Here is a 23262-nt window from a genome sequence, read left to right on the forward strand (position 1 = left end):
TGGTAGTACTATGTCCAATTTTCTGAGGAACCACCAGACTGATTTCCAGAGTGTTTTCATGTAGAAGAATGAGAATTGATCCATTCTTATCTCCTTGTACTAAGGTCAAGTCTAAGTGGATCAAGGAATTCCACATAAAACCAGAGACACTGAAACTTATAGAGGAGAAAGTGGGGGGAAAACCTCGANGATATGGGCACAGGGGAAAAGTTCCTGAATAGAACTGTAAAGGCTTGTGCTGTAAGATCAAGAATTGAGAAATGGGACCTCATAAAATTGCAAAGTTTCTGTAAGGCAAAAGACACTGTCAATAAGACAAAAAGGGCATCAAAAGATTGGGAAAGGATCTTTACCAATCCTAAATCAGATAGGGGACTAATATCCATTATATATAAAGAACTCAAGAAGACAGACTCCAGAAAACCAAATAACCCCATTAAAAAGTGGGGCAGAGAACTAAACAAAGAATTCTCAACTGAGGAATATCGAATGGCTGAGAAACACCTCAAAAAATGTTCAACATCCTTAATCATCAGGGAAATGCAAATCAAAACAATCTTGAAATTCCACCTCACACCAGTCAGAATGGCTAAGATCAAAAATTCAGGTGTCAGCAGATACTGGCGAGGATGTGGAGAAAGAGGAACACTCCTCCATTGTTGGTGGAAATACTGATTTTTTTAAGTGTAAAATATATTACCCACCACTACTTTTGTGATTATCAAAACATTAAGGGGTATTAAGAGGTGTTCTATGGGGGTGTGGTGAGGTGTGGGGGAAGGGGATGTCTCAGCTGGACCATGCAAAGGCATCCCTTTTCCCTGAGGCACCAGCCACACACAAAGATATTGTATAGAATAGAGTTTATTTAGGGCATGGGAAGGAGAGTTAAGAGGGTAGTAGAGGCAGAGAAAGGCAGAGAGAGGGAGAGTAGAGAAGTAGAGGCCTGCCATGACCATGTGGAGAGAAGAGAGAAGGAAATGGGAAGAGAGGGGGAGCAAGGGAGCAAGAGGCAAGAATAATAAAGTATGAGAGTGAGCAGGGTGAAAGCAGCTCCTTTTATAGTGGGCCCAGCCTACCTAGCTGTTACCATGTAACTATGGGGAGGAGCATACCTGGTTGTTGCCAGGTAACTGTGGGGGTAGAGTCCAGACAGAATACCAACACCTACAAAATGTTCAATGTATTTGAAAAACTCAGTTGGAATCATAAGAGCATTTGCGGAAAGGTGTCTGGGAAACTTGAGAAGATCAAATAGACTGTGCCAATCTCATATGAAGAGCTTTCCAGTGGGAAGCCAGACAGTTCAAACAACTTGGAAAAGGCCATCAGGTTCTGTGTGGGAAGACAGCATATAATCAAAGTAAACCTATTACTATCTCTGCATCAGATGAAATTTAGAATTCAAGAAGATTAAGTAAAGCAGGGGTCCTTTTTGTTTTGGTTTGTTTGGATTCGGGTTCTGAGATAATGTGCCACTCTATAACACAGATGTCCTGTAACTCATTGTAAATGGGAGTTCTGGAACTCCTGAAATCTTAATCCAGTCTGTCCTCAATGTCATCACAATCACCTTTGCACTAACTTTGCGTGTACCATAGTGCTTTTTGTAAAAAAGGAGATTAAACTTAGAGGACTGAGGGAAAGTGATATAAATATCAAGTTTGGTTACAGTGGAAGCTATACCTTAGGGTGCTCTCACGTTTAGACAGGTATATTATTATCTGACAACACTTCTTCTATAATCATCCAATTTACGTAACCCAGGCTTAGCTTTGCTTCTTATTTAAATTAATAATATTTGATTATAAAATGTGTACCTCAAATTATGATTTGCATTTGCTGTGTGTTTAGCATCTCTTTCCACATGGTTCCAGTACAGTGCTGCTAGATAATTAGAGGCTTTATTTGATTGCCAGCCAACCTTGGGGGCTAAGATAATGGCTCATTTTTGTAATTCCAATTTTTGCCTGAAAACTTTCAATAACGAATGCATTTTGTAACTTTAGATTTAGAAAAAAAATAATTACATTTGGAAATGCCCCAAGATTTCAAGTTAGTTTCCTAAGGTTTACTGAGGTATCAGCTTTGGTCGCTTGACAAATTGCAGTTCTTCCAATTTTTTTTTTTTTGAGAAAAATACATAATTTTGAGATACAGAATCTTCCAAAAAGGTTCATTTTGGGAAAAGTGATAGTGTAGATGTGTTTGTTACTTTTCTGTTATTTATGACAACATACCAGGCATTAGGTAGAGGAATTTTTCATTTGGTTTTACAGTTTCAGAGGGTTCACTATATCAATGCCTTAGCAGAATGTCATTGCAGATACAACATGGGGAGGAGGAGAGCTGAACTGGAGACAAATATAGAATGGATCAAGAGATCACACACAAACACACACACACACACACACACACACACTCACACACATGTCCTACCTACTTCATTCATCCCTGTTCTACCTCTGTTTTCTAGACCTATCAAAATTAGTTCTATCTAAGGCCCCTCTTAGGACCAGATATTCAAATCATGAGCCAGAATATGACACTACATTTTCCACCCCAAGCAACAAAGTCTTTTCTTCACTCTCCCATTTTCCTAGCAAACATGGATCTGCCTCATCCCCTAGTAGCTAAACCCATTCCTAATACTTCCAGGATGGGTAAGCTTGTGTCCTGGGCATTGATCAAAAACTAGTCTTCTGCCTGGGACCTAACTCCACAAAGATCAGAAACTACTTGAAGGTAAGATTTATTTTGATTTTTAAATATTTTCCTTAATATCTTTCCCGTTGGCATGAAACTTAGCACCAAGATGTAGTGAAGTAAATTCATCAACAGCCATAGCCTATTATCAAGTCAGTGTCACTTCTTTATGTCGTTCTGGGAATATAACTGAGATTTTATAAGATTCAGGATACTTTGGAAAGTAGCAGTAATAAAACAATTCATTGACCTAAACATTTCTCATTATCTATCATGTTCCAGTATGCCTCTACCTCATTTGACGTTCTTAGCAATTTAAAGACCATAGATTGTGGATGGTTAGGTTTTTTTGTTGATGATCTGTTTGTTTATTGTTGACTTGATGATTATAATGTAGAACCACCTGGGATGGGAATCTGAATGAGGAACTGCCTAGATTACGTTGGACTGTGGCTATGTTTGTGAAATATTTTCTTAATTGGTTTTTTATGGTAGGAAAACTCATACTGAATGCCACAAGCACTATATCACAGGCTGAGATTTGGACTGAATAAAAAAATAGAGAGCAAGCTAGTTCTAGAATGTATGCTAACCTGCAGCTCTCTGCTCTTTGCTGTGCATGAAACATGGCCACTTCTGACATGTGCCTGTTACTGTACTGCCGCTCTATAACATACACATGGACATGTGAGCAAAATCACCCTTCCTCTTTTATGTTGCTCATGTGTAAGTATTTCCCTGGAGCAACAGATAAACTAAGAGAATGAGCCTCCTTGTTTTTCTAAACTTTCTAATGCTCTTGTTCTTTTTCCCAGCAAATTATGCACCCTCCCCCAAACCTCATCAATTCTTTGACAACACCATACCAAGAATGAAGTTGCTAGTCATGGAAAGAAGAATAAGTATAATTGTAGTGTTGTTTCACTTTAAATATGAGTATAGTCTCAAATGCTTAATCTATTTTTGTCCAACAATTACAGAAGCATACAAATGTTTGCATTGATCAATATAATGTTGGATAACCACAGACACTCTCTTCCCATCTTCACATTGTGACTAATTTCTTGTGCTAGCCATTATACTGTAGTGATGACATTTTCTGAACTGGCTATCTTTGCAGCTTCCAAAAGACTAGAATCTACTATCCTCTTTGATAGGTTCTACTTACCAAGACTAAACTGTGCCTTTATTTACTAGGTCCTGTGACATCTTGTCTACCAATAGAATTACATACTTGTATTTTTCCATTCTATTTTCTGCATGGTTAAATTTCCCCTCTGAGTTATTTCTAGAAATTGTAATATCTCACAGGTTTGTAATGAAAACAACCAAAGTTATCAAGGCAGTAAATTTCCTCTTGAACATTTAATTCCCTTTTATGTAATATCAAACATTTTCCCCTCCACTTATAAGAAAAACATTCTCCAGGCTGGGAGGTGAGAGACTTCCAGGACTCAAAGGGAGGGACCTCAGATGAAATGCCCGACAGTAGGGAGAGGGAATTTTTAAAGTCCACCTCTAGCAGGAAGACAGGACATCAAGTGAGGGATGGGGTTGCCATCCCACAGTCTCATCTATGATCCATAATTGTTCCTGTCTGAAAGAACTACAGGGATGGAAATGGAGAAAAGCCTGAGGAAAAGCAGGTTCCAGTGACAGGCCCAAGATGGGATCCAGCTCAAGGGGAGGTCCCAAGGCCTGACACTATTACTGAGGCTATGAAGCACTCACCAAAATGGATCTATCATGACTGCCCTCTGAGAGACCCAACAAGAAGCTAAAAGAGACAGACACAGATATTTGCACCCAACCAATCGACAGAAGCAGCTGACCCCTGTTGTCTTAGTCAGGGTTTCTATTCCTACACAACATCATGACCAAGAAGCAAGTTGGGGAGGAAAGGGTTTATTCGGCTTACACTTTCACACTGCTGTTGATCACCAAAGGATGCAGGAATGGAACTCAATCAGGTTGGAAAGCAGGAGCTGATGCAGAAGCCATGGAAGTATGTTCTTTACTGGCTTGCTTCCCCTGGCTTGCTCAGCCTGCTCTCTTATAGAACCAAGACTACCAGTCCAGAGATGGCACCACCCACAAGGGACCTACCTCCTTGATCACTAATTGAGAAAATGCCTTACAGCTGGATCTCATGGAGGCATTTCCCCAACTGAAGCTCCTTTTTCTGTGGTAATTCCAGCTGTGTCAAGTTGACACAAAACTAACCAGTACACCAGTTGATCTGTTGAATTAGGGAAGGCTGAAAGAAACTGAGGAAAAAGGAGTACCAACTCTCTCAATTAATCTGGACTTCCAAGATCTCTCAAACATGGGGGAGGGGATGGAATATGGAATAAAAAAATTAAAAATAAAATAAAATTTAAATAAAAAGAAAAACATTCTCAAACCAATATTCATTCTGTTCTGTCTCTTAACTCTCAGCATTATTTCTATTTTTAATCTCCTTTCCATGGCAATTTTTGGTTGTCATTACTTAACTATATCTATCATCTGCAATGAAGGGTTAAACTATTCTACTACTAGCTAATGTAAGGCCATATTATCTCTTTTCCCTCACTTTCTCCTTGTAGATGACCAATCTCAGTGTATAATTTGTGTCAAATTTTGTCTTCAAACCATTTTCACTAGGAGATAGATTTGCTAGCAATGTATTACTTTGAGCTTCCACTAAGCTAAGCTGTCTCTCTACTGTTCTTAGCTCTGGGTCATCTCTTTCTATACCCTCAAACACATTCACTATCATGTTGGTGTGCCTAAGTTTTTCAAAGAATGTATCACTCTCAAGGTGAATTTTTCAATTGTTTACTATTCGATTAGAGTTCATAAAATATAAATAAACCCTAGGAAATAATGGTGTTTTATTGCCTTTCTTAAAAGCTCAGAGTTGATATTACTGTAATTCATTTATGAGCAGCACTTACAGAATTATAACACATAAATGAAATTATAGTTGAATTGCCAAGCACATTTCCAGGCACAAAATACAGGCTGCACTTTAGGGACTTCCATTGTTTGTTGCTCATTAACCGTGATAAATAATGTTGAATCCAATTAGTCATATCAGTGTGTTATTTCACATTAAAATAATTGCATTTATATAGTTTAAACATATTTAAACCTATACCAGTGAATATTTTTATGTACGTGAACATTTTACAATCTCCAAAATCAAATCACACATTGCGTTCACCTACTGGCAGGATTGAACCTATTCATGCCCTCTGACTAATCAACCATTCCAACTGTAAGGGCAACTTCCATGAGCTAAATTAAAATCAGAGACCTTATCACTAGACCTAGGTTCATTTAATTTAAGCCTATTATTAAACCTCCCTCTTTTCAAAAATGAATGACTTGAAGGAAATCTCATTAAACCTCATGGAAAGGCTAAAGCACAGTCTGACTGCAAAGCTAACCTGAAATGGGAACATTAAAAATATGTATGATGAAGTTTAAATTATATGTGATAAGAGAATGAAGTCAAAACTCTAATGGGAATGGTTCTGTTATATACTTAATCTCTTTGTCAAAATACTCTGTGTATATAGACTAAATAGCAATGGTTGCAATGAATTTGAAAAGGCCCAAAATGTATCAAATCTTAATGTATAAATAGTCCATATATATATATATATATATATATATATATCTCAAAGATTTTATAGCATCTTATCACTATTCATATATCATACACCTAACATATATATATGTATATATGTATGTATATAATATATGTATATTACACATACATATATAATATATACATAATACATGTATACATAATATATACATATATATATTATATATATTATATATGTATATATTAGGTGTATGATGTATGAATAGTGATAAGATGCTATGAAATCTATGCTAAGTTTCATGTGCATAATATATTATATATAATATATATAATATATAATATGTATATTATAATATATATAATATATATAATATATAATATAGTATATATAATATATATTATATATATTGTATATAATATATTATATAATATATATCATACACCTAATATATATGTATATATATGTATGTATATAATATATGTATATTACATATACATATATAATATATACTTAATACATGTATACATAATATATACATATATAATATATACAGATATATGTATATATTAGGTGTATGATATATGAATAGTGATGAGATTCTATGAAATCTATGCTAAGTTTCATGTGCATGAATCAGAAGTTCACACTGGCAAAACATGACTGAAAGGCACTGAATTTTATAATAGACATCATAGGATAACGGTGGGAACTTTATAAAACTCCTGGATTCCCCATCAACTGGCAACTTTTAGTTTTTCATCTAGGGTGGCATCATGTGCAGTTTCTTCTGTATACAATGTAACATCAATAATTGTCATAATATTGGTCTTGGTCTGGCAACCATAACTGTTGAAATTTCATGTGTACATTTCCTTTGTTGTGCCTAGGGGATACTATCTAGCAAAATATGTCCTGGCTGGTGTAGCTGTTAAAATCTTTCTGCTCACTATTATATAATTCTTCTTAGCATTAGGTTCAAAGGTTGAATTTCACATGGTTCTGTGGGAATGAAATAGTTCTTATACATGATATTTGATATCTAGTGGTTTATCTTGGATATATGAACATATATGTATTCACAGAGAGAGAAATAATTAAAGAAGAGACTATGAATTTGTGAGAGTGCACAGGAGAAGTTTAAAAATAGACAGAATCAGGAAGGTTTGAATGATATAAATATACAGTTCATCTAAGAAGTTCTTCAAAACCATTTTGCTCACACTAATAAGTATGTGGGGTAAGGGGAACACTAATCCATTACTAGTGGAAGTGTAAACTTTTGAGCTGACTACAGAAATCAGTATGGGGATTCCTTGGGAAGCTGGAAATACATTGGAATCAGCTATAAAACTCTTGGCCTTATACCCAAAGGATGCTACATTCTACTCAAGAGTCACTTACTCAACCATGTTCCTTGCTGCCATATTCATAATATCCAGAAAGTGGAATCAGCCTAGATATTCATAAATAGATAAATGGATAAGGAAAATGTGGTACATTTACACAATATAATATTATTCAGCTCTTAAGAAAACCATAAAGTTCTCAGGTAAATAGATTAAACTAAGAAAATAAACATCCTAAGAGAGATTAACCTAGACCCAAAATAACAAATATAGTGTTATTCTCTTATATATGTATTCAAGATATAAACCTTTGTTAATTATGCTAAACAACCATGTTATGTTATTTCATTTGAAAATAAAAAATATGATGTTATTCTCTTATATATGGATGTGAGCTATAAACCTTTGTTATTTAGTATGAATTGCCACAGAAATTAGGAATAAAATAAAGGACTAAAAGAGAGTGAAGGGTCACTCAAAAGGGGAGAAATAGAAATATAATTAGAGAGAAATGGGGAGCAGGGAATATGAGGATCAAATGAAGAAGAGGAGAGAAGAGGGGGTTACAGGCGAGGATATGCTAAAGAACAGTTAACACCGAAGGCTATTTGAGGCATCATATAATACACGATGCTGTTAAAAGCTTCCAAAAATGAATACATATATGAAAGAGATTTAAATGAAATCATCAAATAAGGAGGGAAACAAAGCCCCAAGTGATGACGTCCAGTGCCTAGGCTAGGTTGCGTACAATTGAGTTGACACAAAGGGTCCTATGGGCCCATCCAACCACTCAGACTATAGTACTGTCACAGCTATTGAGTTCTCTCCAGAAACTAATGGCAAGGCCTTGTTGCTGAAGAAAAAAATATATCGTTTTACATAATTACTATAACATACAGTTCCCATGATGCTGGGAGGTACTCTGTATCATTACCACAGAAAAACGATAAATGCCCACTCTGATCTAAAGCCTTTTATCTAAAATTGTGACCTGCTTGAATGAAACACTCCTGCAGTAGTGGCACAAATGTTGTGCAATAACCAACCATTTCACGATTGGACTTAAGGCCCACTCTATGATATGAAACCCATCTCGGACACTACTCAGGTGTCCAAGAATCTGAGATTGGATAGGTCATGGATGTAGAAGAAACACAAATACTATTATCCTGATAAAAGAACATAGCAATAAAATGGCTTCCAAGGACCTTCTGATACTACACATATAGATCAGTCATCCACTCAGCTATTATCAGAGAAGCATCCTTCCTTAGGAGAAAGACAATAATACAGAGACTTACAACTAGACAACGTGCAGAGGCTGCAAGATCATTCATCCAATCCCTCCCCTCAAGGTTCAAAGAGCTATTCAGAAGGAGGTAGAGAACTTTTAGGAGTTAGTGTCTTTCAGATCTAAGAGGACTGACACTCATGTGAACTCACAGAGACTGTGGCATCTTGTATGGGGCCTGGATAGGTCCAAATTTAAAATGGACCCAATTCTGAAACTGGAAATTAAACGTAAGATCTTGATGCCAAGTAAGAAGCTATCTCCAGTAGACAACTGCTTGTCAAGAAAAAAAAAGTTTCTTCCACGGGACTCTTACTGGGTATGTAAACAATATTTGTAGCTCATGCTATAAGAATAAAACAAAACTGTTATGTTTTTGTAGATTTTTTTGCCTTATATTGTTTTGTTGGATATCTTTTTTTACCCCTCACTTCTTGTGCTTGGATACCATAGCTTCCAATTTGGTTTTTTTTTTCAGGTTTGGTTTATGTGTGTCTCTGTGTGTATGTGTTATGTCTTTTTCACTGTACTATTTACTCATTTAATTCTGGTTTGTTTGAGTTTTTATTTGCTTGTTTCTTTTCTAAGGAGAGCTAGAGAAGGCATAAGAAGGATAGTTATTGAGGTGAGGAGGCAGGGAGGATGTGGGAGAAGTTCTGGGAAATAAAGCAACAGTCAGAATAAATTGAATCAAGTTTCAATTAAAAGATTAAATTGAGAAAAAAAAAAGATTACTGAACTGTATATTGCCTTAACTTTTTTCTGAATTAAAATAGTACAACCGAATACTAGATTTATGTCTCTATTAGTAGATATAGATAAGAAACATAAGCTTGCTTCCTGTTAGAATGGCCATCAAGCACTCCAATACTTACAAAATCATATGTGATTCCAGAAGCAAAGTTCTTTATTTCTATGAATGTATGTATTTATCTCTAGTCAAAGAAAATGCCTTTCTCCAGAACATACCTGTACTTAGTTGGCAGTATGGTAAATGGAATATGTGCATAATAGGGAGTAAAATAATATCCATTGGTTGACTTACCCTTGAATTAACCACTTCCAGTGAGATGTTCTGAGGTGGAGCACTTGGCACTGAAAGGAATGAAACAAGGTGTGATGGTTACTGCCAAAGCCTTGCCAAAGAAAGTCTAGCCCACTGATGCAAAGAGAAAGTCTATCTTTTTCAAATTGTATAATGAGAATTCGGTAAGTTGATGCAAGTAGGTGGCCCTGTTCAATATTCTTAGAGAGAAGAGAAATAAACACTTATTTTTATCTCATGGGCTAGGTGAGTTAGTTAACCATCTACTGAGTCCCCCAAACTATTTTACAAAAGAGCACCAGGTAGGATAGCAAATAATAACATCTAATCCCAGCTTTGTGATAACCTCCTGGTAGGAACTATGAAAACAGGGAAGATTTTTCAATGATTATTGCACTGTGATTCTTCAGGATCTGCATCATTTTATGGTGGAATATATAAGAAATAGACACCTGGGCTGCTCAATTCCTATAATGCAATCATTATTATCTCCTCCTACAGAGTAAAAGGAAGGAAATGGCCTTTTGTTTGTTTAGCTGTTTATAATTAAACTTTTATTATGTAAAAGCTAGCAGGTTCCCCAGTAGTGTTCAGCCCATAGATTCTATTAAGAAAAGACCCATTTTAATTTTCATTCAGAATTTTCTGGCTATTTCATTATTTTTTTCTTATTAAATTATTTTATTAAATTGTTTTATTTTAAAAAAATATTTATGTCAGAAGGGACATACACAGCTCCCTTTTGGTAGTTATAATGAATATTTACTAAATTCAAAGTGTATGTTTTCAGGCATGGGAGCAATTTGAAGACAACCATTGACTGGCTAGCCGCTATGTATCTAGAAATGTTCTAGTTCTCAGAGTTGAACTGCAAATAAACAAGGCTTCCTGCCCACCATAGCACCAGGAAGAGTAATCAATGACTTCATAGTGTCAATGTTTATTAAATGAATTGTCCTTATTTTTACTTATGACACATCTGTGAATGTGACAGGACTGGGCTACTCATGCATTTTAACAAGTCCCTGTGCCATTCTGCACACGTAAATTCTTTTTCATGTAAACTGAATGGTGTTTGTAGATTTTTGTTGTTACTTGGTTTATTTGTTTATTTTTTAAATATGGCACTAGTATTTTGACTTGAATTTAGGTATGTCCTATCCTCGTTTTTGTCTAAAAGTTTTTCACCTTCAGGACATGTGATATTCCTGACTAATTTCCATATTCCTCAAATTGACAACTGATTAATACTTATGGAATCAGTGAGTAGGAGAGAAAGGAAGACCTAAAGGATTGGTTCCTGGAGTTTAATGAACATGATGGAAATTGAAAATTGTTGTTTTGATTTGAACCTATTAGAGTTTGATAAAGATTGCAGCCAATATATTCTGTGATAAAATTTCAGAGTCATGTGTTAATTAAATCACTAATTATTCTTTAATATCATTCCATAAGCTAGGGAACACCTCAGCTGTTTTAGTTAATATTATGATTTTTAATGAAGTAATGGAATATAGTGTTCACATGTCCAAATGTTTTCTAAATTTTAATTTTAATTATCAAAGTGAAGGATACTGTTACGTTTATGTGTAAATCCAAGAAGCATAGATTGAAATAGTAAATTAATTAGCAGAAATATTATGAGGTAGTAATAAAAGTTATTTTATTTTTTATTTTATCCCATTTTTCATATAAATATTTTTACCAGGTAAAAATGTCTAAAAAGCACTTATCAATCAATTTTAAAAATCATAAAAAATAACCTCCCAAATAGAGTAAATCATTTCACGTGGCCAACAGAGACCACGATCTGCAGTGATCTTTCTTCCTTACTGATTTTTTTCAACATCTCTGAGCTGTCACTTAGGCAAAAGCTTAGAAACATCCTACTTCTGTGGGCACTTAGTCAAGCATGCCTGGGAAAGTAGGTGTTTCCTATTGTTTGACCCTTCTCTGATGCTTTCTGTAGGTTATTCATCTTCCTTTTACTTGCTGGTAACAATGTAACATTTACCCAGCTGGGACCTGTCCAAGTGGAACAGGCCTGCTCTAATACTGCTAACTGGCTTCCCAAACTTTGCTCTCTTTTTATTTATTTATTTATTTATTTATTTATTTTTATTTTTATTTTTTTAAAATATATTTCAAGCTAAAACTCCTTAAATATAATCCTTCCTTTCAAAGGTTAACTGGTCCTTGTTAAAGTTTGTCTGCCCCTGAGGACATATACGAAGGCTTAAAGCTACATTCTCCAATTGGTAAGCATAACTTTAAATTTTGTCATCACTCCAACATAAATTCTATGTAGAGTATGCCAGGGTTTCTTCAGAAAACTACAAACTTTGTTTAAACAATTAATTTATTGTCATCTTGGAAACCATGTAACCGTCATTACTGAATCATTTTAATTTGGCTGTGAACTTCACTGGTTTCAGACAGAGGGGGAGTAAAGCATGCTTTGCTGGGTGTGCACATCCAGAGATTCTGTTGGGTGGCTTATGTGTGTCTTAACTTCTTCCAATGTTAATAATGATGACTTTTTAAGTTAACAGTCAGTCTTCGAGTATAACTAACTTATTTATGGCCCAAGTACAATTTCAATTTTTACCCTTGGTGAAACTTGGAGTATACTCTTGCTTTACCTCACGTAATGTCACAAACGCTTTAAAACATATTTTCTTTTTAAAGCAAAGTGTTTCAGTTATAATTTGAATTTGTAGCAACTGCTAATGATTGAATTTTGGAGGAAGGCTAGATTTCATTATTTGGTCAGGGGTCTGTGTCTGTAAGTGATGTGACATGTTCACAGGCCACTATTTTTTTTTTTTTTAATAGCCATTAACTTCCAATTTCTAATACACCAAAACCAAACTGAGGAAATCAATATGTATGACAATGACAATGTTAGAAGCATCAAAATTATTTTTATTAAATGTTGATAATTGATATAATGAAACTCTCAAAAATCTTTACTTTCATGGTGTTGATTTATTTGTTAATTTTCTGCAATAGAAAACTTTTACTTTCCATAGACAGCATGCGGGTTGTTCTGGTGGCAGTGCAAGTAGAGAGTTATTCTTCAGTATTGCAGTTGCCAACCAATAATAGACAGGATTAAATGCTGAATGGACGTGAGCACAACACACACTCCCATGCCTAATTTTATCTTTCATAGTTGTACAGAGGGAGGAAATGTTTATCTTCAAAATGTGAAGACATCACTGACAGTACATCATTAAGCTGATGAGAGGGTGTCAGAGAGTTTTCTCAATATGGTAGAGCCAATTGCTTTAAACGTATTAAGATGAGGATAGATCCCATTCCATACTGCCTAAGGCACCTCAATAAATCAGGCATTTGAATTTATTTATGAGAAATACATGCTGCCATGTTCATTTATTCATCAATGAAACTTACTCATGATGTTTAATGTATACCCTTTACAAACATACTAATCTGAGGCATTTATCACAAAACGCTGCCATGTTTTTGTTAGTTGGTTGCTTGGTTTATTGGTTTCTAGAGTTTGGCTTCAGCATGAATAACAGAGGATAGCAGAGAAGAAAGCCTGAGTTGAAGCTGACAGAAGGGAAATCAGTACTGGCAAGGTGAAAGCCAAAAGCACATGTTTTATTGGAAGGTAAAGGTTGTGACAGTAGTATCTCACAATCCCTCATTTCTCTTATCAAATGCATCTAATAAAGAAAATTTAGTAATTTTCCAAAAACTACATTTACTTGAGGTGATAGTCATAGAGTTTCTTTATCAATGACAGACAATTTTATAGGCACTGCTGCATTTCCAGAAGATAATTCTTGGACTAATGAGTAACAATCTATCTTTCTCACTTATGACATTTAAAATCAAAGTGGAGAATAAGACAGTTCAGAGTGTGAATGAAATCTACATAAATTATGTAAAATACTCATTTTCATTTGTTTTTCTTTTATTTTTATAATTATAAGCTATAAAGTAATTTATTCAGCCAGTGCATATTCTGTTCTGCCTTGAATAACAGAATCAGACAGTTGGCTAGAAGAATTACATTAAAATTAATACTGAAGTGGCCTAACATTAAAATACCCTTTTAAGTGAAATTGCAAATGAGCATTAGCCTGTGTTCTCTTTGGAATATCCTTAAAAACATTCATGTCTTTCTTCTTGCCACTGACATTCTGTAAGCTATTCACGTCAATACATTCCCAGATTAAAGACTGTTAGGTCAAGAATCAGAAATTGAAGGCAGTTTTAATCAAAATATCAATAATTTATAAAACTAAACATACTTACAGGGAACCCATGCTGCCTCAAGCTGGCTTTAGTCTTTTTAGTATTCATGGGGACATCTCTGCAATGCACCTGCCTGAATCTCCATAGTCCCATTCCAAACCATACACTTGCCTGTAATATTTATTAACGTTCCCAGGCTTTCATTATCATTTATTCCTTTGGTAACCAGCTTCTCCTGACACTGTTCAGTTAAATCCATTTATCTTCATTATGAATTCTTCCTCCTTTTACTTCCTTTGAAAAATATGTCTAATCTTCATTTGTTAGGCAAGAGAACATGAAGTTGTGCATCTTCAAACTCACTTTTAATATTTCAAGTACATGTTTATGTAACAAAAATCCTTTGGGCTTATTTACTAATTAAACTATATAGTCTATCACTTATACTTTTAATCTATGTCTTTTAAAAATAAAGAAACTAAATGAAAGAAACTACCATCTGTATTATTCCACACACTAATAAATGTGCTTACTTTGTAACATGTATAGAAATGAACAAATACATGCACAAGAATAATTTGAACTCTTACACAGTAGCCCTGGTTTGGTGACTATCCTTTAATCCATCCTGACTGAATGTATGTAACTGAATCATAAATTTAAATTTGAGTTCAGTACTGTGAATAAATTGCCTATATTTTTTATTTGTGATATAACACTACAAAGAATATTAGTTCAAAAAACCCTTACAACACAATCAATAACATATGCAACATTTTTTTTTCATTTCTCAACAGACATATGAGTAACATTTCACTGTTCCTCACTTACCGTCTGAAAGTGTAACAACTGTTATATCATCAGTAGATACTCCTGGCCCATAACGATTATAAGCTAGGAATCGAAGAGTATATTCCGTGAATTTTTTCAGGCCTTCCAGTTTATAAGATAGTCCATCAACCTCTATATTCTGGAGACATAAAATGCCAGAATTGTTATTAAGGAAGCACATTAAAGCAGAAATGGCAGCCGTTCTGTACAATCAGTGAATTGAACGTTAGACACTCGTTCATAGAAGCACATTCTAGCCCTTTAATGAATTGCTGTAAAACCATCTTTGAGTCAGACACTCCCTCACTAAAGTCTAAACTACTTTGCAGACTCCATGTTAAAACATCATCGTGCGGTTTTTATAGTCATTAAGATTCAATTTGTTTAAACCACCCAGAGCACTGAGCAGTATGGGTTATTCCACCCCCATCAAAACCCTGACTAACAGAAGTGCCCCAAATTAAATAATTTGTCAAGAAATCACAGATTGTAACTTGCACGAAGAAATATATCCACAGATACAGAAACTCTCAGACAATTTACTGCTAGTTTTATGTCCCTAAAATGCTGGAGTGTAGATTGAAACTCCTCTTCTCTAGTTCATAACTGCAGAGCGAAGGTAGTAAAGGTGACTGCCATTGAAAAAAATCACAACCAGTACTTGCTAAAGGAGCTGTCTTTAGTTTTACATATGATACCCAGATCATCATTATCAGCATTGGGCAATATAACTCCTATGTTTATTGAAGTGACCTACAGAAAGACTTGTATAAATTTGGATGGGAGGGGCTGGAGAGATAGCTCAGCAGGTAAGAGCACTGACTGCTCTTCTGAAGGTCCTGATTTCAAATCCCAGCAACCACATGGTGGTTCACAACCATCCGTAATGCAGTCTGATGCCCTCTTCTGGAGTGTCTGAAGACAGCTACAGTGTACTTACATATAATAAATAAATAAATCTTTAAAAAAAAATTTGGATGGGAAACTGCTTAAAAGGAAGAGTTAAATGGGAACAGCCAAGAAAAAAGCAGAATTACTAATTATGTAAAAGCAATTCATGCAATACATAACTAAGAAGTAGATCTTTAATATTTCTACTTAAATTTCTGGCATATTTGTTTCAAAAGACAAATCCTGATCAGACATTCTATATGGAAGCACAAAAATCATTCTATGCTTGATAATATGTACTCTAGTTCTAACTTCTCTCTCTCTCTCTCTCTCTCTCTCTCTCTCTCTCTCTCTCTATATATATATATATATATATATATATATATATATATATATATATATATATATAATTTGGGAGTATCTCAATATTCATGCATATTCTATATATATAAATAGTCAAATGTCATTATTAGAATTTAATTATTTATTTGAAGACTTATTTACTGTTGAAAAACTCATATGTCTCTTTTTAGATTTCTATTAAATTAATAGTTAAAATATAAAAATCCAGTGTGGTTGGGGAATATATGCTTCTAAGAGTAATTCCAGGAAATAGATTGTCACAGTGTAAGGGTGAAGAGAAGACAGAACGATATGAAACATCTACATCTGAGAGTGTAAAGGGAAGCTTGAATAATGTCCTAAATACAAGCAGATCATTCTCAGGCTGAGCAGTGATAAGAAATCTCTCTGGGCACTAGATATGGTTATCCATGTTGGTCTGAGCTACTAAAGTCAACACTTGAACCAGATTCTTCCAATGAACTTCACCCCATTGTTGTTTACATCATCAACACACCACAATGAAATGGTTTAGAATTTCCAGGAACAAGTACTTGGAAACAATCAGTGATTCAATAGAAATGCTAAATGATGAACTATATGAGAATCTGGCAAGCACCCTTTGTCTTTGGCCTAGAGTTATGCTGGCGATAGATAGCAGGAGGCTCATTTCTTACCCACCTGTTCTTTTCCTGTAGAAACCTCAGTGCAGAATAATCTGTAACCTTGGACTGGACCATTTGCATAGGCAGGGGGTTCCCATGTAATAAGAATTGAGGTAGGTGAGGTAGATACAGCATGCAGGTTTTCTACTGGCCCTGGAACTTGCACTGTATGTGAAAGAAATTGATGCAGATAAGATACTTGCTCTCTCGAAACAAATAAATATTTACTCTGTATAGTTTGAGGAACAAAAAATTAATCTGCACTATTTCTAGGATAACAAGGAATAATAATGTTAATATATAATATGAAGGTACAATAATGAAACTTCTGTAAATAATTTTGTCTGAAAGAAAAGATTATAGAAATTGGTTCACTCATTTCATTTTATATCTAAAGAGACTGGCCAGAGTATAAATGATTAGGATAATGACAGAAAGAAGTAAGATTCTCAATCTAAACATTTAACATAGAAATGTTTCAATTCTGCTAGTAGGCTTTTGTGCATATATTGCTAATAGCTGCCAAAAGAAAAAAATTCAATACAATACTTATAATTTTAATATTATGATTTGTTTAATTAAATAAACAACACGCTTATGCATAATTTATCTCATTATCTTAAGGTCAGCGATTTATCTTGTAGCAGATTCTGGTTCCTTTAACTTTTTATAAATGAATTCATTTTCAGTTTAACTTTTCCATTTTCTCTCATAACCATTTCTTAATCAAAGATAAGTAATTTGCTTACTAATGAAATTAGATAGCACAGAACCATTATCTATAATCAAAACCCTTCTGTTCAGTTGGGTTTGAAGAGTCACAAATTTTCAGATTTCTCTGTAATTAAAAGCCAATATTTCAATCTGGTTTTGCATCTAATATTTGGAATAAATGGAAATGTTTCAAGAGGGTTTCTTTCTGAATTACAATCTGTTATTCCTCAAATGAAGAAAGTAAAAGACAAGGGATAAACACTACAATTAATTTGTAATTTGGTTAAGAAATGTGCTGAATATGTAATATTTAAAATTTTGAGACAGATATTTAAGGCTCTCTGTCTTGGTTTCCTGGGGTGAAATAGATCTAGGAACCTGGGAAACTGACATGTATGCATTGGAATAAAGGAGGAACTGATTTTCGTTAGTTTTTCTTCAGTTGTCTCACAATGGGGTGGAAATATATAATCCAAATGCATCAATCCTTTAGTGAGTATGTTTGTTGTTATTGTTGTTTTCATTTTTTGTTTGTTTATAGCGAAATTGCTTTCACCTAACTCTGACTCCTTAAGCACTGGGTGGAAACTTTGCAGAGAAACAAAAGGTGTTAAGAATGGCTTCTGACAACATCCTGGGATTCTCACTGAGGGATGAGAAGTTATGGATCACTCCTCCACCCTGAAGGAAGCATGTGAGGATCTGCCAGTGTCCGCTGGGAAGCCTTCCCATCAGATCAGAGGCTGTACAAGGAAGAGACAAGGTGCATGTCCACATATCACTCATAGAAAACAATCATCAACTTCGTGGGAAGCCAATCTTGAGGCTTGGGAACCGGAGAATAAGATATGCCAAATCCATAGCCATTTCCAGCAGGCATCGTAAAGAAATACACTGTAGGGATATATGCAGTTGGCACTTATAAGCCCTGAGAATGAAATGAGGTGTTCCCTCCAGCTGGTTTTAGCTGCTGTTACTTACTGTCATTACATTTCCAGTAAAAATATGTAAAGCGCTACCTAAATTTTCTAATAATTGAAGCAACTACTGTGTCATCAGGTTAAGCACAAAGCTTACTTTCCTACACAGGCATTGTTTTAGAATGTTGTTTCACATGGATGAGATTCCTGGTGAAATTACCAACCCTGTCATTACTGAATAACCTAAGCATATTATGTCGTGTAGTCCTTACTGATTAGACAATTGAGGTGATTATTTAATACAACTGATCACTGATGTCTTTAGAATCATGATGAGCATAAGGTATATGTGGAATATGTGTGAGGCCTTGTGCTTTGTAATTGATATTTATGCTTATTAAATGCTGTTGATTACAGAACACCAGGCTGTTACTATCCTAACTTGGACCTAGTTGCCACGGGTAGTGCCAACGCTCATTTATTCATCAGTTGTATTTGTCTACATTGCTAATGGCCATTGGACTCTACTCACTGAAGGCCTGGGCATGGACGTTTAGGAGAATTCCAAGCAGATATAACAGACACCAGAAGTGCCAAGGACCATTCGGAGTGTTTGTTTCAAGTGTGTCTTTCACTGGCTGCCTGACAATGGTGAACACTTTCTTTGCTAGGGTGAAGTCTCAATACTAAGACATTATCTTATATCTTAGTCTACCTTAAAATACAACTGAAGGTTTTATAACATGGGAAGAATATCATAGATATTCTCATATATTAAAACATTAGAGCCTTAAATAACTGAATATATTTATTTAGAAAAAATAAAACCAATTAAGCATAGTTCTCATCAAAATTCCATACTCTGGGCCGGGCAGTGGTGGCACACGCCTTTAATCCCAGCAATCGGGAGGCAGAGGCAGGCGGATTTCTGAGTTCGAGGCCAGCCTGGTCTACAGAGTGAGTTCCAGGACAGCCAGGGCTCCACAGAGAAACCCTGTCTTGAAAAACAAAAACAAAAAATTCCATACTCTGAATGAGATTAAATTAGCTCCTTTCCTGGTGTCACTGGGCATTCTGATGAGTGTTAAGTGTTTGTTCTTCACAGTAGTGCCACAAATTGAATTGTAAGAGTTTGTAGTATTTTAGTTTTTAATTATGGCCCTATTTATATATATGGATAATATGTTCTTGCTTGTGAGTTATGGGTGTATATTTATTCATACATAAGAATGAATGCAAAACAATTATGTTTGTGTTAGATACTTTTCTAGAAAATATGTTAAAATATAGTTTATGTGGTTTCACATTCATGACATGTGCATATCAGCTACAATGAAGAGAAAAAGTAATACTCACAAATATTCAAAATCCAGTATTATATGTGAAATCAATACAGTTAACAGTTCCAGCCTTCCCTATCATTACATTTTAGTATGTCAGTCAAGAAACTTAATGGGTTTAACTGTTCATCATTTCCAAGATGTGTTTAATACTGATCCCCTTGGACAATAATTTGTGGCAAGCTGCATCTAATTTCTTTCCATCTCAGTAGAAGTTACCTATTTCTTCAAATAATGAAATGACTTTAGGACAGAGGCATAATCTATGAAAGTAACTCATCAATCAATGTCAATCTAACCAACTACATTTTAAAATGTTAATATTGTAGTATGGTAGAAATTCTATGTAATACCTGTGTCTAAGGACAAGTTAAAAAGTTACAGTGGAGTAAATGAAATATATTAGATGTTACTCTTTACACTGAGAACAGAAATTTGTGATTAAATATGGTTATATGTATTATAGGATAACAAAGCATTTCATAGCAAGACCTTGATGTATATTAACCTTAAGTGACATATTAGTCAAATATTTCATTAAATTCAACCACATGCAATAAAATTATACCAAGGATAGGATGGGAGGGAGAAGGAAGTAGGGGGCTAAGAAAGGGAGAGAGATAGGAGAGATAAAAAAAAAATGGAGAGATAGGAAGTCGTGTTTTAATGAACTATAATAAATTGATTATAGATGGCAGGATGACCCCCGGGAAGTATGGTATTCTTCCCTAATTCCTTATTATCTGTATTTGTTATCAAGTAATTTATGAACTTTCTGATGGGGGATTCATTTTATCAAAACTGTAAATGACTCTCTTAAGCTCTCTTAAGAGAGCTTTCTTACCTTTCTTACTCTCATCTCTAGCTCTCCTTCCCCTTTCCTCCCCCCCCCATTGTCTCCACATGGCCATGACCTTCCCCTCTCTTTCCTTTTTGCCTTCTCTCTTTCTCTCTATATGTCTACAGTAAAGCTCTAAGACCATTTAAAAAAAAAAAACTGTAAATGAATATTTGAAGGTGTGTGTCCAGAGTTTCCATCTTCTGGGTTCATGAGTCTATGAATGGAAATAACAAATGTGTTAAAAATCCCAGGATTTACTCTCTTACAATCACAATTATTGGTTGTTAATTATGTTAGGATGGGAAATGATAATCAATTCACCTTAGAGACATCCTCAACCTTTATGTACTAATCATCATCATTATGATTTATCTTCTGAGTGTTTGCTTTCATGTCTGCATGTACACCACATGTGTATTTGCTGCCCTTAGACATCAGAAGAGAATGCTCAAGCTATTGGAACATGGAGTGACAGTTTGTGAAGTGCCATGCAGGTAGTGGGTATTAAACCTGTGTTCTCTGCAAAAGCAGTGGATGCTCTCAAGAGCTGAGCCATCCCTTCAGACCTATCTTCAACTTTTCATCAAAGGCTAGTAATTATGAAGTTGATGTGGCTTTACAGTAGCTCCTCTTTACTTTTTCGGGTACAAGCATTTTATCTGGTCATACAAGTTCATCTGGTCATACTCAATAGTGTTTTAAATGTTACACTCTTGAGCAAGAAGTTATATAACATATGTACAGTTATTCTTTTGTATCCTTTCCTTTTCTTTGTCATATCTTTCAAAGTATCTGGCTACTATATGGTTTTCTAAATACCAAAAGCCTAACTTATATTTTTTTATCCAGTCTGTGTAATCTAAAATCTTGGGACTTTCAAAAATTGGTCCCAAACAAGAATATGAGCCTAAAGGTTTCAAGGAAATAGTTAAGGAAGATAAAGGCATGCCACAGCCCAGGGAACACTGGCTGAGCTAATGTCTTTCAGCCATTACACTGATGGTTCTCAGCTGGAAATCTGAAATGAAGACAAATGTTAGTGTCAGCGAATATGTAGTTGAACATCTGAATATTTAAAGTTTTTTTCTTTTAAATGACTGTAAAGTACAATGATTTCTAATGTTCCTAAATTGTCAATTTAACAGCTATTACTCTTGGAGAACCAAAGAAATGCCTCATTCTGAAAAAAAAAATTAAAAAGGCATGGTATGTGTTGTCATTCAAATAAGGATCCATAAGCCATATACCCTCAAGTCAGGACGGAAATCTGAGGATGACTCTCTTTATCTGCTTAATAATTTAAAAGTGATTTGGGGTGAGTTTTAAGGATGATAACAAGCAATCTAAGAAATCTGTAGTGATCTGAATGGATTTTACATGCAAAGTTCTCTTCCTTTTAGCAGAAATTTCTACTGCCAATGATTTGCAAAAGAACATTTTATATGCAACTCCTTTTTGAAACTACTCACAATTATTGATAATAAAGTGCATGCTTTGATTGCCTCTTGATTTTTTAATCCTGTAGTTAACAGCTTTAGTAATATTTCTTTGAAATCTTTCTACTCTGTGTATAGGGAATGCAACATCAGAAAATCTACCATCAATGTAATTATCACCATAATGAATCTTGATGGAACTAGGCATATTTAGGCGATATGATGGTAATTTGGCAAGGAGGAAGCAAAAAAAAAAAAATAACAAGGGATAGGTTTCTAGTAAGAAACTGTAGGTGTATTAAAGGTTTCACTTAGAGAAAACAATTATCTTTATTTTACTTTTAATTTTAATAGGCTCTTTTCTGCTAATGAATAATACACTTGATAGTATCATTGTATATTTAACCACACATAAACAGTATACAGGTACACCTACCTAAGAATACACATAATGTATGACTCATCTTACATAAAACCTATGTATTACTTATGAATATACAGGTATGTCTCTCTCTCTCTCTCTCTCTCTCTCTCTCTCTCTCTCTCTCTCTCTCTCCATACATACTTTATATGTAAGCATATATATTACAGTTTAATATGAACATCCCTAATGAGTCACACTAAGGTTAAGTAGTCTAATAATTACATTGATCAAAGGGTGTGACAAAATGATAATATACTGTCAGCAAGATACCTCAAATTTTTCACTATGAAAACCAACTATTAACATTTCTGCAACAATCATGTAAATTATATTAAATTTCAAATATTAAAATATTGCCAAGAAATAAAATTTTTGGTGAATAACCCTGACTCTATTGAAATTATCAAACATTATTTTCATTTAATAACTGTTATTTAATTACTTTCTTTATAAATGCTTTGTCTGCATGCCTGTGAACCATGTGTGTGCATAGATCCCAATGAAACCAGAGAGGATGCTGGATCCACTGAGAGGGGAGTCAGAGAAGATTGTAAGTTGCCTTGTGGTTGAAGGACTTAGATCTGGGTCCTCTGGAAGAGCAGGCAGTGCTCTTAACTACAGAGGCACCTATTCAGCCT

At 34.7% G+C, this 23262-nt stretch overlaps 1 protein-coding gene across 1 annotated transcript in view; it reads right to left on the reverse strand.

The window, feature by feature from the left end:
- Nucleotides 1-23262, reverse strand: part of Dcc (DCC netrin 1 receptor) — a 1087105-nt gene that overhangs the window by 282881 nt on the left and 780962 nt on the right. Inside the window, exons 10-12 of the mRNA XM_029546911.1 lie at nucleotides 16966-17114; nucleotides 15052-15190; nucleotides 9991-10040 (exon numbers count right to left, since the gene is read on the reverse strand). Coding sequence (XP_029402771.1) covers nucleotides 9991-10040; nucleotides 15052-15190; nucleotides 16966-17114 — 338 coding nt within the window. The remainder of the gene's footprint in view (nucleotides 1-9990; nucleotides 10041-15051; nucleotides 15191-16965; nucleotides 17115-23262) is intronic.

The sequence above is a fragment of the Mus pahari genome, chromosome 15 (genome assembly GCF_900095145.1).
Source record: "Mus pahari chromosome 15, PAHARI_EIJ_v1.1, whole genome shotgun sequence".
Classification (NCBI taxonomy): Eukaryota; Metazoa; Chordata; class Mammalia; order Rodentia; family Muridae; genus Mus; species Mus pahari.